Here is a 12848-nt window from a genome sequence, read left to right on the forward strand (position 1 = left end):
TACATATATATATATATACACACACACACAGACACATACATACAATCATGTACTGCATAAAAACGTTTTGGTCAACGACGGACAGCATATATGGTGGGGGTCCCACAAGATTAGTACCATATAACCCAGGTGTGTGGTAGACTATACCATCTAGGTTTGTGTAAGTACACTCTATGGTGCTCACACAATGATGAAATCGCCTAACGACACATTAATCAGAATGTATCCTCGTCATTAAGTGACACATGACTGTGTGTGTCACTTACACACACACACACACACACAGATAGACAGATATTCACTGCGGTACTCTTTGCTAATAGTGAAAACATTTGGATACAATCTAAATGTCCATCAGTAGGGCACTAAGTAAATTTTGGTACATCCACACAGTGGAATATTTGTAGTTATTAAAACAAATGAGGTAACTGTCTATACACGAATATGAAAGATATCTAAAATATACTGTCAAAAGGAAAAAGCTGGTTATGGAACTATATGTTTACTATAATTTCATTTATGTATATTCCTTAAGACTCTGTGTGTGTGTGTGTGTGTGTGTGTGAGACAGAGAGAGAGAGAGAGAGAGAGAGAGAGAGAGAGAGAGAGAGAATATACACTGTTCTATGCAAAAATAATTTCTTAAAGGATTCAAAGAATACTGGTTATCTCCAGAGAGTGGGTGAGTGGGTTGGTGGAAGAGGCTGGACCTGGGAAGGCAGGGAGGGGAACTTTCACTTTTACTCTATACTTTTCTGTACTGTTTGAATTTTTAAATTATGAACATGTATAGCTTTTGTAATAAAAAATAAACTAGTTCATAAAAAATGTTTAAAAGATGACACTAATGTTATACTATGAGCCACTGCATTAGATCATTCTGTGCCTATTTTTATCTTTCAGTGTGGAATCATGGAAGGAATGGAAAAGTTTTAAATCAGACAGATCTGGGTTCAAATCCTAGCTGTTACCCAAACTGATGAATTTCTCTGATTTTCAGTCTAATCATCTATAAATAGGAGATAATAATGTTCACCTTGCAAGGATCTTATTAGGATTAGTTGTAACTTACGTAAAATACCCAGACACAGTGCTTGGCACAGAGCTAAATGGACACTATTATTGTTAATGATGTTATGTCATGAAAAACACGATATTCCACTCAAAATAAATCACCTTGCTTTTGATTACCACGTCACTTTTCTTCTCTAGCGATTCTTGCCCTTCATGTCCCAAATATTAACTCTTTTGGCAGAATGGTACCAGGTATTTTCATGTTGCTATGCTAGTGACTGCTGGAAGAATATTGGCACTAGCAACTAGTAGGTAGCTGAGAATTTTGCCTTGATATTTTATTTCAATAATAACATATACATATAGCAGAAGAAATGTGACAGAAGTGGATATTGTATGAAGCAAAAACATGGGTGCACAAATATTTAAACTAGAGGTTAGGGCACTAATTAAGAAATCTGGAATTTCTGGAAGTCTGAGGAGCAGCAATGTAGGAAGTAATACTGCAAGTCAACTAATACATCATCTCGAAAATGGACTGCAGGAAAAATTAAAAAATTCATCTCTTATAAAATTAGACACTCGAGTTCAGTTTGCAGTGGCCATTACTGCCAAAACTTACTTACTTAATCATCAGGCACAGCTCATAAGACTTGTTTAAAAACAACATACACTCAAGAGTTTCATCAGCTTAGAAAGACCCACCACAAAATCCCAAGATAATAAAGGCTTTCTTAAAAGCTCTTTTAAATGGAATATCCTTATAAGCTCGATGAAAACTGCTAGAAACCTTACCACATGCTTAGGAAACAGAAATGACAACAGAAAATGAATAGGATAATTATAATTGGACACATAATTTTACAGGTAGATAGAAATAATTCAAAGTTTGGTATATTATGTTGCAGCCTAAACAATTAGTTGGTTGAAGGGTTTCACTATTGGGATTACATACACTCCTAGCAGTCCTCAAGGAATTTATTGCATAGCACTTGAATAACTAAATATTTATAAGAGAAAACAATTGTACTTTACTATACTATGGAGATACTAAAATTTCAGGCAATTATAAGGTGAAAGGAAATTGTCTCGCCTGAGTTAAAAGGAGAGAAGAGTAGAATTTTCACTGCTCCATGTGCATACCACTTAGACCTAATGAATACTTACATTTAGAATTGTATTATAAGAGAACATTCTTAATGCCTGACTGGAATAGAAACCATTAATCTATTCAATTTTATTTAAAAATATGTTCTCATTTATAAGTCTCGGGGTACATTTAAATAACCCTTTAAACTATATTAAATGTTAAGGCTAGAACTGTTTATATAATAACATCTTAAGGTTAGGACTGTTTACAATATTAATTTCATTTTCTGAATGAAAAGAATACACAGGTTGTCTTACCTGCAAGTGCTCTTGGACGTAGCAATCTGTCTTTGCCAGTTATTTCCTGTGGATACACACAGCTGTAATTCATTTGGGTTAATAATGTGTCTATTTGAGCTGTTCGGACATCTTCTGGACAATACATGGGTAGGAATGCAACATTGATTGCTATCTCATGGTTCAGACCTGTTATAGAAAAATCACACTTTATTAAAAGCTCAGTGGGTTAGTACATGGTGCTAATGAGGCCAAGTTTGCTGGTTTGATCCTAACATGTGCCAAATAGCCTCACACCTGTAAAAAACTCATGTTTCAAAACTGCAGACTAAACCCTTAGCTGTGCAAACATTTATGAATACAGGCTATTGGTTGAAAGAGGGGACACTTCAGTGCAATCTATCACCACTGCTGGAAATAAAATCCAAAATGTTTTCCCTACTGATGGAAGGTTGAAATCTTAATATCCAGAGGACGGCCTGGTCACATAAATAAAGACATGTACAGTGTTTTCTTGGTCATTTATGACAGGTGCCATTATAGGATAAGAGAATTCAGAGATAACTAATGGTTCCCTTATTGCCATTTGGACTTAAGGATGTATGACTCAAGCAAGACCAGGGATGGTAGTAATTAGGTCCCATCTGTCCTCAACTATACAAGACAAGCGTCACTCACTCACCATTAGGGCTATAAAAGGTTGCAGCAGAAAAGGGGCTATGGGAGAACAACCAAAGTGAATCCTGACCTGTGACTGTCATCTTTTTATGTGGGTCAATGTCAGTTAGAGTGGATAAAAAAAGACTTCCTAGAGGCAAGGGTTTGAGCTGGGTACTAAAGGATGAGTAGCATTTAAATGGACAGAGAAGAGGGTATTTCAGGCAGGACAGGGAGTAGCCAAAAGTATAGACCAGAGTAAGGAGCCCATCTTGGCTGAAGCAAAGGTAAACACACAGAGCACAGCTTAAAAACTCTATGAATTCTACCCAGTTACCCAAACCAGAAACCTGGGAGCTATCCTTAACTTCCCCCTTTTGTTCTTCCCTGATATTTAGCCACCAAGTCCCATAGATTCTATGACCTTAATATCTTTCCTATACATCCCTACAGAGATTCTTAAGTATCGAGTATGGGCAAATGATGGGTAAACAAAGTCCTTTCTGTTAAGCTGTAAATTGATCCAGAAATGCAAGCCTGTTTTTTTGCTTTCTATGGGCAAATGACACTAACTTCCTTAGCTTTAATGTAACATACAACTAAGGGCTACTTACAGCTTTTTAAGGATTACTAAAATTTGGTATTCATAAACTAAAATAGTCATGATATTTAGAATTTACTAAGGATGCCAATTCAGTATTATAACAAGTGTAGCTACCCCATAAATCTTAGCAATGCTGCAAAACTCAAGTGAATGTGCAAATGCTGGTATCTTATTTCCTTGATTCTAAGACTAAATATAATTCTAAGATATACCATCAAATTAATAACAGGTTTTTTCATAAAAAGGAAAAACTCTATTAAATGTACCCATTGACCATAGGATGCATTCCAACTTGCAAATCTAAAAAAAGAAAGTATGCCCTAGAATTGAGAAAATATCAGAAGTTGGGAATCCTGATATTTTCAGAAAGCTAGCTTTATTATCAGTATGTCATAGATACTATTTTGAGTTTCTTTCTAAATCATAAAATACTGTGAGTTTAGATTCAACATTATTAATAAAATTTGCCGTGAGCTGTTTGGTTAAAACTAGAGTTCAGAGTGCAAATGTATAAGTAAACAGGCCTCAGGGCCTCTGTACTTGCTGTTCCTGTGCCTAGAATGCTCTTTCCCAGATAACCACATGGTTTGCTCATTCACTTCCATCAGGTTTCTGGTGAAATGTTACTTTCTCAGGGATACCTCCCCTGACCACTCTATTTAAAATTTAACCCTTTCCTACTACATCTAACCTCTTTCTTCTAGCACTTATCACCATCTCATTCTACTAGAAGCTCGTTTATCTGTTGTGTCCATTCATGTAATCTTAGCACCTAGAATGGTGTTGGGCTCATATTAGGTGCTCAGTAAATATTTTTTAAATTGAGCAAATTAATGTACATTTGTGTATTTTTTACCTATAATTTTCAAATACTAGACTTTAGGACATTTGTGCATTTAGTGTTCAAATATGAATTCATCCATATTCCCATTACCAAACGAGATGAATGCAAATATCCTCCCAACAATCTGCACATACAATGCACTTCAATGGTGATTTACTGTTTATGTGTTACTTAAATAACTTACAACATACTAACTATGTAAGTGTAATAATATATCTGGACAATATTCAAAATTATAGGAAAATATAAAATCAAACAAGCTCATATTCCTCTTTTGTAAAGTATATTATATGCAATTTATATATCTTCTTCCTCAATTCTTTATCACTGAGTTTCTTCTCCAGTGAAAAGTGTGTGTGTTTGTGTGTGTGTGTGTTATGGGGGAGGGTGATTTGTAATCCCAGCACCTAGCATAGTGCTTGGTATATACCATATTTTACCAAATCTAAGACGTATTGATTTTAAGATGATTATTATTTTATATACCACTAAGAAAGAAAAACGTTACCAACTAAAGAATGGCATGACATCAGTTGTAAGATGCACATCAATTTTCAAAGATGTTAAAATATGGGAAAAAAGTGTATCTTACGCTGATGAAATCAGATAGTAAGTACTTCAGGTTTAATGATTAAGTTACTTTCCTTATGCAATGGAATAAAAGACAGAATTAAGGTGTGGCAACAGTAATCTAGCTCTGGAACTCATGTAATCCAGTGTCCAACCCAATTTGAGATACAAGAGTGGGAAGCATCCCAGTGGGGTAGGAGGATATCTTGAGGACATAGTCAGTGAGGGAACCAACAGTGAGGGAATCTAGTGCTACTCAGCTAATGGGTCAAGTGGGCTTCAACAAGGAAGGAGGCATACCTCAGGGGTACGAATAATTGGACCTGAGCCCGCAAGCTAATACCAAGGAGGGCAGGAATTATGTTGGCCTGCTTCATTGCTTTAATAGGAGAAAACAATCAAGATAAGTAAAGCCTTATTATATCAATATAACTATAGCATATTAAATTAGTTTGACGTTACAATTAATGCTATTAAAATTTTTAAATTATCATTGAAACACATTTTGCAGAAAAGGAAAAGAACAAACCATATGAAAAAATCAAAAAAATCTTTTGACAAAAAATCTAGAAAAGATTATTTTAACAGCTCTCCTTAAATGACACCCATTATTACTGGGGTTTGTGTCTCTTGACTTCCAAGAGACAAAGGAATGGCCTTTAAAGGTTTACAAAAGCCTGGCTGAATTAGTTCCTCATTGTCTAAGTAAAATGCAAAGTGAAGAGAGGTCTCTTAAGCTTTGATTGATTCATAGGATTTTCATGGGTAGCTAAATTAGTGTTAGTAGAGCCAATGATATACTAATACCATCCACAAGTCCAATCAAGCTTTTGAAATGTATCTTCTTGTATTTAAGGTGAGAAATAACTTTTAAAATTTGGAGAGACTGACCAATAAATTTTAAACTTTGTACCTGGACTAAAGGCATTGAAAATTTAGTTTGTTACTTCATCCCAATATCTTCTCTTTAAGTGTGTGTTATTACATAGCGGGCGATGGGCTGAGGTTTTAGGGCTTACTAACACTATCAATTTATTTGAGGCAAGTGAGATGGCATAGCAAGGATTTTAACACAAGAACCAGCACTTTCGGGATAGGTTTCTGATATTGCCATGTACCAGCTGGTTGTTGGGAGCCATAGAACTGTGGGAAGGAAGATTAATAATTCTGTTCAATGTTTTCAATAATGATTTGCCCTAGACCAGTCAGAGCTAATGACCAAATAACAGGGTTGTGGTCTGAATAACCTTTCTCCCAGATTAAGACACTTCAAAATTTCTGGGTCCTCCAGAGATCAGCAAGGTACTGTAGAGGGATAGTAAATCACTAGAAGATAGTATCAATGTAGGTTGGACAATCTTTGTGCTTGAAGAACTTTAAACATCATATATATTTACCGCCTGGAGTGGTTTCGGCAGTCTTATCTAAAAACAGGGGTCTAGAACGGGAGTCAGCAAACTATGACCTGGGGGTCAAATTGAGCCTGCACTTGGTTTTTACACAACCCATGAGCTAAGAATGTGTTTTTTACATTTTAAATGGTTGAAAAAAATCAAAAGAAGAATAGTATTTTGTGACGTGTGAAAATAACATGCAATTCAAATTTCAGTGTCTATAAATAAAGTTTTATTCAAACACAGCCGTGCACATTGATTTACATATTGTCTATGGCTGCTTTTACACTAAAACAGCAAAGCTGAGTACTTGGGACAGAAACTCTATGGCCTGCAAAGCCTCAAACATTTACTACTTGGCCCTTTACAGAATAAGTTTTCCCCCTTTTACAGGACACACATAAAGTCATTTTCAGTTCTAGGATTCTATCTTTTAACAAATAGTACATTAATAACAGATTTTGTCCTCTCTTCTGAGCTCATTGCTCATGCCATGCTTAAAATGTACAGGCCATTTGTCTGGTCTCGTAATACAACTCGGGTTCATACTTTCACAAAAGGTATGATAAACTCACCACTTTTACATCTGATATTCAGCTCTTATTTTAACCAAAATCAGAGAATATCTATACTTCAACTACTGTTAAGAGAGCACTAGTTCTGTAGTTCTCAACCTTTATTCTAATACTGCATACCTGACAGGACTCATTCTTGCCAGTGGCTCTCTGAGGCAATAAGTATCCCTTATGAAGGGCAGGGAGACTGAATGGACTGCTTCTCTAGAGTGTACCAGAATTCCAAGGAGTATAGGTAGGTCTCCCTTGATGATTTTTATAAGCTAACCCCTCCCACCAAAGGTCTATAAGAATCACTGATTCCAGTACCATTTATCTTAATTCTCTAGATTTTATCTCTGTATTAAGTTAAACATTAGAGAGCTAAGTACTTGGATTATATAATAATAATTAAGGCAAAAATATATTCCTTTACGGAAATGCCTTACTAAGATTTGACTAATGATTATACTGATTATATATATTACAAGGTTGATGCAAGAATCAACTACATGAAGAGCATTTCCATATCTTTAAAAAAGGGAACTGTAGTTGAAGATAACTCGTTTGTTATTCTGTGCTATTTATACAATAACTTCATATATAGTAAGTTAAGACTTGACTTTTGTTAGAGTGAAAAAATAACAAGGTTCCTACATAGGAGTGTTTGTTTTCTCAGTAATAGAAGATATATTTACAGACTCAGGAGACATAATTCCTAAACATGGCCTGGCTTCTACTTAGCCAGGGTAGGACTAGAAGATATCCAAGTTTCTTTTAACTCTAAAATATCTCATCTGGAAAAATCCTCTTTCTCCCTTCCTGCCAGAAAGCTCACAGAAAATTACTGCCTAATGGCAGTAATTTGGTTATTTGCAAGTATCTAGTTACACCTACTTTTTCTATTTCCTTTTATTTATTTATTTATTTATTTAAGATTTTATTTATTTATTTTCCCCCCAAAGCCCCAGTAGGTAGTTGTATGTCATAGCTGCACATCCTTCTAGTTGCTGTATGCGGGACACGGCCTCAGCATGGCCAGAGAAGCGGTGCCTCGGTGCTCGCCCGGGATCCAAATCCGGGTAGCCAGCAGCGGAGCGCACGCACTTAACCGCTAAGCCACGGGGCCGGCCCTCTATTTCCTTTTAAATGTTCTGTTTTGTTTTATCCATACATGGCTTGTTTTTCACTGTTTTTTTTTTTTTTTTTTAACCCTGTAAACCACCTTAAGTCCTTGAAAACAAGGAGGATATAAAATAGCATAATTCTAACATGGATTAGAGCTGGCTGGACAGAATGATAAATTTGCCTTCTTCACATTTGATTCTTGCTTTTCGGTGATGCATAGTTAAAGCTACAAAGGTTTACAATTACTTGTAAGAGAGCTGAGATGTCCACTGGATCAGTAACATGTTAAAAAAGGAGAAAAATATTCAATTTCTATGTTTCCAGATGAACTCATGATTTCCATGGTTATTTTTTATAATGTATGGGAAATCTTTGCTATATTTTTTTTCCCTAGATATAAAACTAAGATGGATAAACTCCTCAAAGAGACCAAGTAATGCAGTCTAGTGAAAAGAAGCATTTCAAACTTGGGTCTGAGATTGTCTAACAGGGTCAGTGGAAATTCATACTTTTCATACATTATACACATATACACAATCACATGTATGTACATGTTTATGTGTGAGGAGGTAGGGAAGAGGGAGTGGGAGAGAGTAAAGGGGAAAAAGGAATCTTGATAAAGGTCAAGGTAATTCATCCAGTACTATAGACGTAAAAATCTATGAACTGCATTTTTTGAGGCATTAAATTAATTTGCTAATGATTTTTCCTCCTTCTTTCATTTTAAGGTAATAAGACCTTCCTTTAAAACACGAATACAATTAATTTTTCTTTGACTCTGAGAGTAGCTTATTTTGGCTAAAATTTTATTTTAGAATTATTTTTTTGTATACACTTTTCATTCATTAGAAACAAACAAAAACAAACATAAGCTTAAAAATGTGTTGACTCCTTTAAATTTCTGTAAGTTCTATAGCTACTTCTCAGTTTTGAACAACCTGAGGAAATAAGCTCCTTTTCCCTTATCAGACATGGGAAGTTTTATCAATAGCTTCTTTCTGTTCAACCGGAATTACTAGAGAATTTTATTTTCATTAGAAGCTAAACAGACCTCTGTTCATAGGAGCTTCTTTCGATTAGTACTCCTTTCTCTTTAACCTATATTTTACTCTTCAATGATTCAGATGCACTGAGAAAGAGGCAGAGAATATGGGCAAGAAAGTGGTGGCTAAAGGAGAAAAGAATCAGTTTTAGTCAGATAGTCAGGGACGAGGAAAGTTCCCTTCGTTCCCATTGGTTTCCATTCTTCTCTCCCCAAATACTTTCTAGGGACTTGCCAATGTTTAAAAGCCCACAATTAGAGCTTATTATATTCCAGAATTAATGCTCCATTCTTTTGGTTTAAGCCAAACAGGAGCTCTCCTTGGGCTTAAATTTTTTGAAGCAAAATAGTATCCTCTATATTTAAAATATGTTTAATAATATTCAAAGAGAAGAACAGTTGACTTACCTAGGATGGTTACTTCAAAATGTCCAAGGCTTCGGGCGCTCTTAAAATCATCAAGTTTTGGGGGCCTTCTTTCTGGTGGTACGTATTTTGCAGGCTGAGAATTATACTGCTCAGTAAGAAACTTTTTGTGTTCAAAACTAAATTTCCGTGGAATACTTTCAGGATAAACACGGCTATAATGTAGAAAATGTGTTAAGTCAAACTTTTTCTCTCTCCACAGTTGACTTTCCCACTTATCACTTATGGTTTTTCTGGCTTTCCCAATGGCACGAGTGCTTATGCTTTCTCGACCTGTTGAAGACACAATGAAATAGACACAATTACTATAAACTAACCAAATCAAGTCATTCACTACAAAAAAAGCATAGATTAATGAGAAATAGTTTAATTAACTTTAAAAATCAAACATCACCTATAAAATGTGAATTAAATGTTCAAAATATAATTCTTATTAAAGTGAGGAAAGAACCAAATTCACTTTCAAAATAAACTTTTACTCCAAAATAATAAAAAGTGTTATTATTTTCTCTGTTGCTGGAATTATGGAGATTTGTAATTATTTTATCTATACTTTTTTCTGTACTTTCCAGATGCTCTTAAATAAACATATATTCTTTTTATATTCAGTGACAAATTCAAGTTATGTCAAATTCATGAGAATAATAACCTTTAGAGATGGGACCACCACTCACTATTAGTAGAATTTAAGCTTAAAATAAAATTTTGTTAATCTTTGCTAAAAGTAGCCTCAACAAATACATAATACAGCCTTTTTCTTGGATATAACTCTCTTTCAAAGGGACCATTTATTTATTACATATGATACTCCTTTCAGATATAAATAACATATGGAAAACAAAGAGGGAACTAAGTTGAGATAAAAGACCACTTCAATTCTTGATTGTTCTCTATCATCAAGTCAATTGATCATTTATGTAGAAATTATCTAACACATTTAGTTTCTAAGGCAGAATATAATCTCCCCCACACATTAAGACATTCATTCATGCATTCAGCAAATAATTATTGAGTGCCTATTATGTACCAGGTACTGTGTCAAAGAATTTGGTAAAATAATATTTTAATTGAATAATACACCCTAGTATCTGAAGACATATGGCAGAATCAGAAAAAATAGATTTTGGAACAAGACTCTAATGTTGTCAGTTCTGCTAGCTGAGGCAAGCTGACAGCAACTCTGTTTTAGAGTTTACCAAGATTGCTGAATCGCTTCCTTGCATGCTGCCAATGCCTTGGTGTTCATTATCATCTTAGCATAAAAAACCTTGCTGAAGCAGAAAGGAGCTTCAACAGCAAGGTTCAGTGTGGTTAATATACCACTTCTGCTTTTCAAACTTTATTCCATGTTTCTACACTACTTTCTTGGTTTCCTAAACCTAGCCAGAGACTTACTGAAAATTTTATAATGAGGTAAAATACTAGACTGAGTTGTAAGAGAAGATGAAGAAGTTGAACACATACTTCTTACTCACCAGGAATTCAAAACACTGCAGTATTACAAAAGAGTTTTTTTTAAACTCAAAATTCAGTTGATGAACACACTTAACTTCCTATAATAATGCTCAATAACAAAAAGGATAAAAAATTTAATCACAAATGACAAGGAAAAGAATCAATCAAAGCCAAGAGAAAAACTCAGTTAATAGGACTAAACTGAGGATTGGGCAATGATTTAATCTCTTTTATCTTCCCTCTCCAAACTAATAAAAGCACATAATTAGAACAGCAGTAAGCAGCTATGATAATGATCCAAATTATATTGAGCATTCCTGACTGATTTGTTCTAAACTATAGCATGCAAAGAACAAGTTATAGGCTATTCCAATTTTTAAAAATTAAGTAATTATATCTACCTTATAGAAAAAAATCCTATGATTGACCTTGTCAGGAATAAGTCAGAATATTTTCTATGACTGTTTTCTTATTTGAGTGTTAATATTAAGAACTGGCAAAGTATAAAGGTGTATATGAAAAATTCCTCTGAAAAATTATGCTTATTTTTTTTTTGGAGGAAGATCAGCCCTGAGCTAACATCCATGCCAATCCTCCTCTTTTTGCTGAAGACAGGCCCTGAGCTGACATCTATTGCCAATCCTCCTCCTTTTTTTCCCTTTTTTCTTCCCAAAGCCCCAGTAGATAGTTGTATGTCATAGTTGCACATCCTTCTAGTTGCTGTATGTGGGACACCGCCTCAGCATGGCCGGACAAGTGGTGTGTTGGTGCGTGCCCGGGATCCGAACCCGGTCCGCCAGTAGCGGAGCGTGCACACTTAACCGCTAAGCCACGGGGCCGGCCCCCTATGCTTTGTTTTTTAATTTAGTAACTTGGGACTGTAATTACCTACCCCAGTTATATGTTCATTGGGACTGTAATTACCTACCCCAATTATATGTTCATATTTAATACAAATGGGTATGAATTCAGTACAAGAGATACTGGCAGTCACTGGTTGTGAATAGTAAGATTTCAGAGGCAATAATTAGGAAAGAGACAAAATATATCTAGAGTTGAGGTTTTCTAAAAAATAAGAGAAAATTATGAGCTCGAATTATTTTATTTTTAGCTTGAATACTACTAAAATTACCATATGAAACACATTATGTTTTTAAGCCTAATGCATAACTAAGATACAGGTTAATTACCTAGCAAAATTACATTTTTGTATATATATATATATGATTATATATTATAATTATAATGATCACTGTTATTTTAATGACTCATTTTACCCTTATTTCTGGTAAGAATGGATTTATGCTTTAATCAGGAAAAATTTCAGGAGAACACCACATTTAGGTTGTGAAGTAAAAAAGGACAGTATAAATGTATGTAGGTAGGTATGGTAATTTGGTTTATTCATAAGATCTACTCTGAGCATTTCATTATGTGGATAAGAGTGACAGGTAGGGATATATGGAGGCACGGGGGAGGGAGAGGAGCTATTTTCTTTGCCTAGTCCCCCCTTGCCTCCACTGATCCCACCCTGGTGCAAGATCCACAAGGCTAGAAAAGAACAGGGTATTCCAGTCAGTGATGAGGTCTATGCTTGCTAGCAAGTATATCATGGAGTTTTTAAAGGATTGTGCAAGTCAGAGGTTACCTATCATGTCGTGATCACAGTAGTATTGTTACTGTTTATTGTTAACTTTTCAATGTATGTCTTATCTACTTATCTAAGTTATCAGATATAAAGGATAAGATGTTAAACTTTGTAGTCTTCAAAATA

At 34.9% G+C, this 12848-nt stretch overlaps 1 protein-coding gene across 1 annotated transcript in view; it reads right to left on the reverse strand.

The window, feature by feature from the left end:
* The window catches only part of RADX (RPA1 related single stranded DNA binding protein, X-linked), a 60913-nt gene that overhangs the window by 6200 nt on the left and 41865 nt on the right, over positions 1-12848 (reverse strand). The window contains exons 12-13 of the mRNA XM_004440443.3: positions 9602-9892; positions 2422-2589 (exon numbers count right to left, since the gene is read on the reverse strand). Coding sequence (XP_004440500.1) covers positions 2422-2589; positions 9602-9892 — 459 coding nt within the window. The remainder of the gene's footprint in view (positions 1-2421; positions 2590-9601; positions 9893-12848) is intronic.

This window comes from Ceratotherium simum, chromosome X (genome assembly GCF_057802395.1).
Source record: "Ceratotherium simum simum isolate JZ-2026a chromosome X, ASM5780239v1, whole genome shotgun sequence".
Taxonomy (NCBI): Eukaryota; Metazoa; Chordata; class Mammalia; order Perissodactyla; family Rhinocerotidae; genus Ceratotherium; species Ceratotherium simum.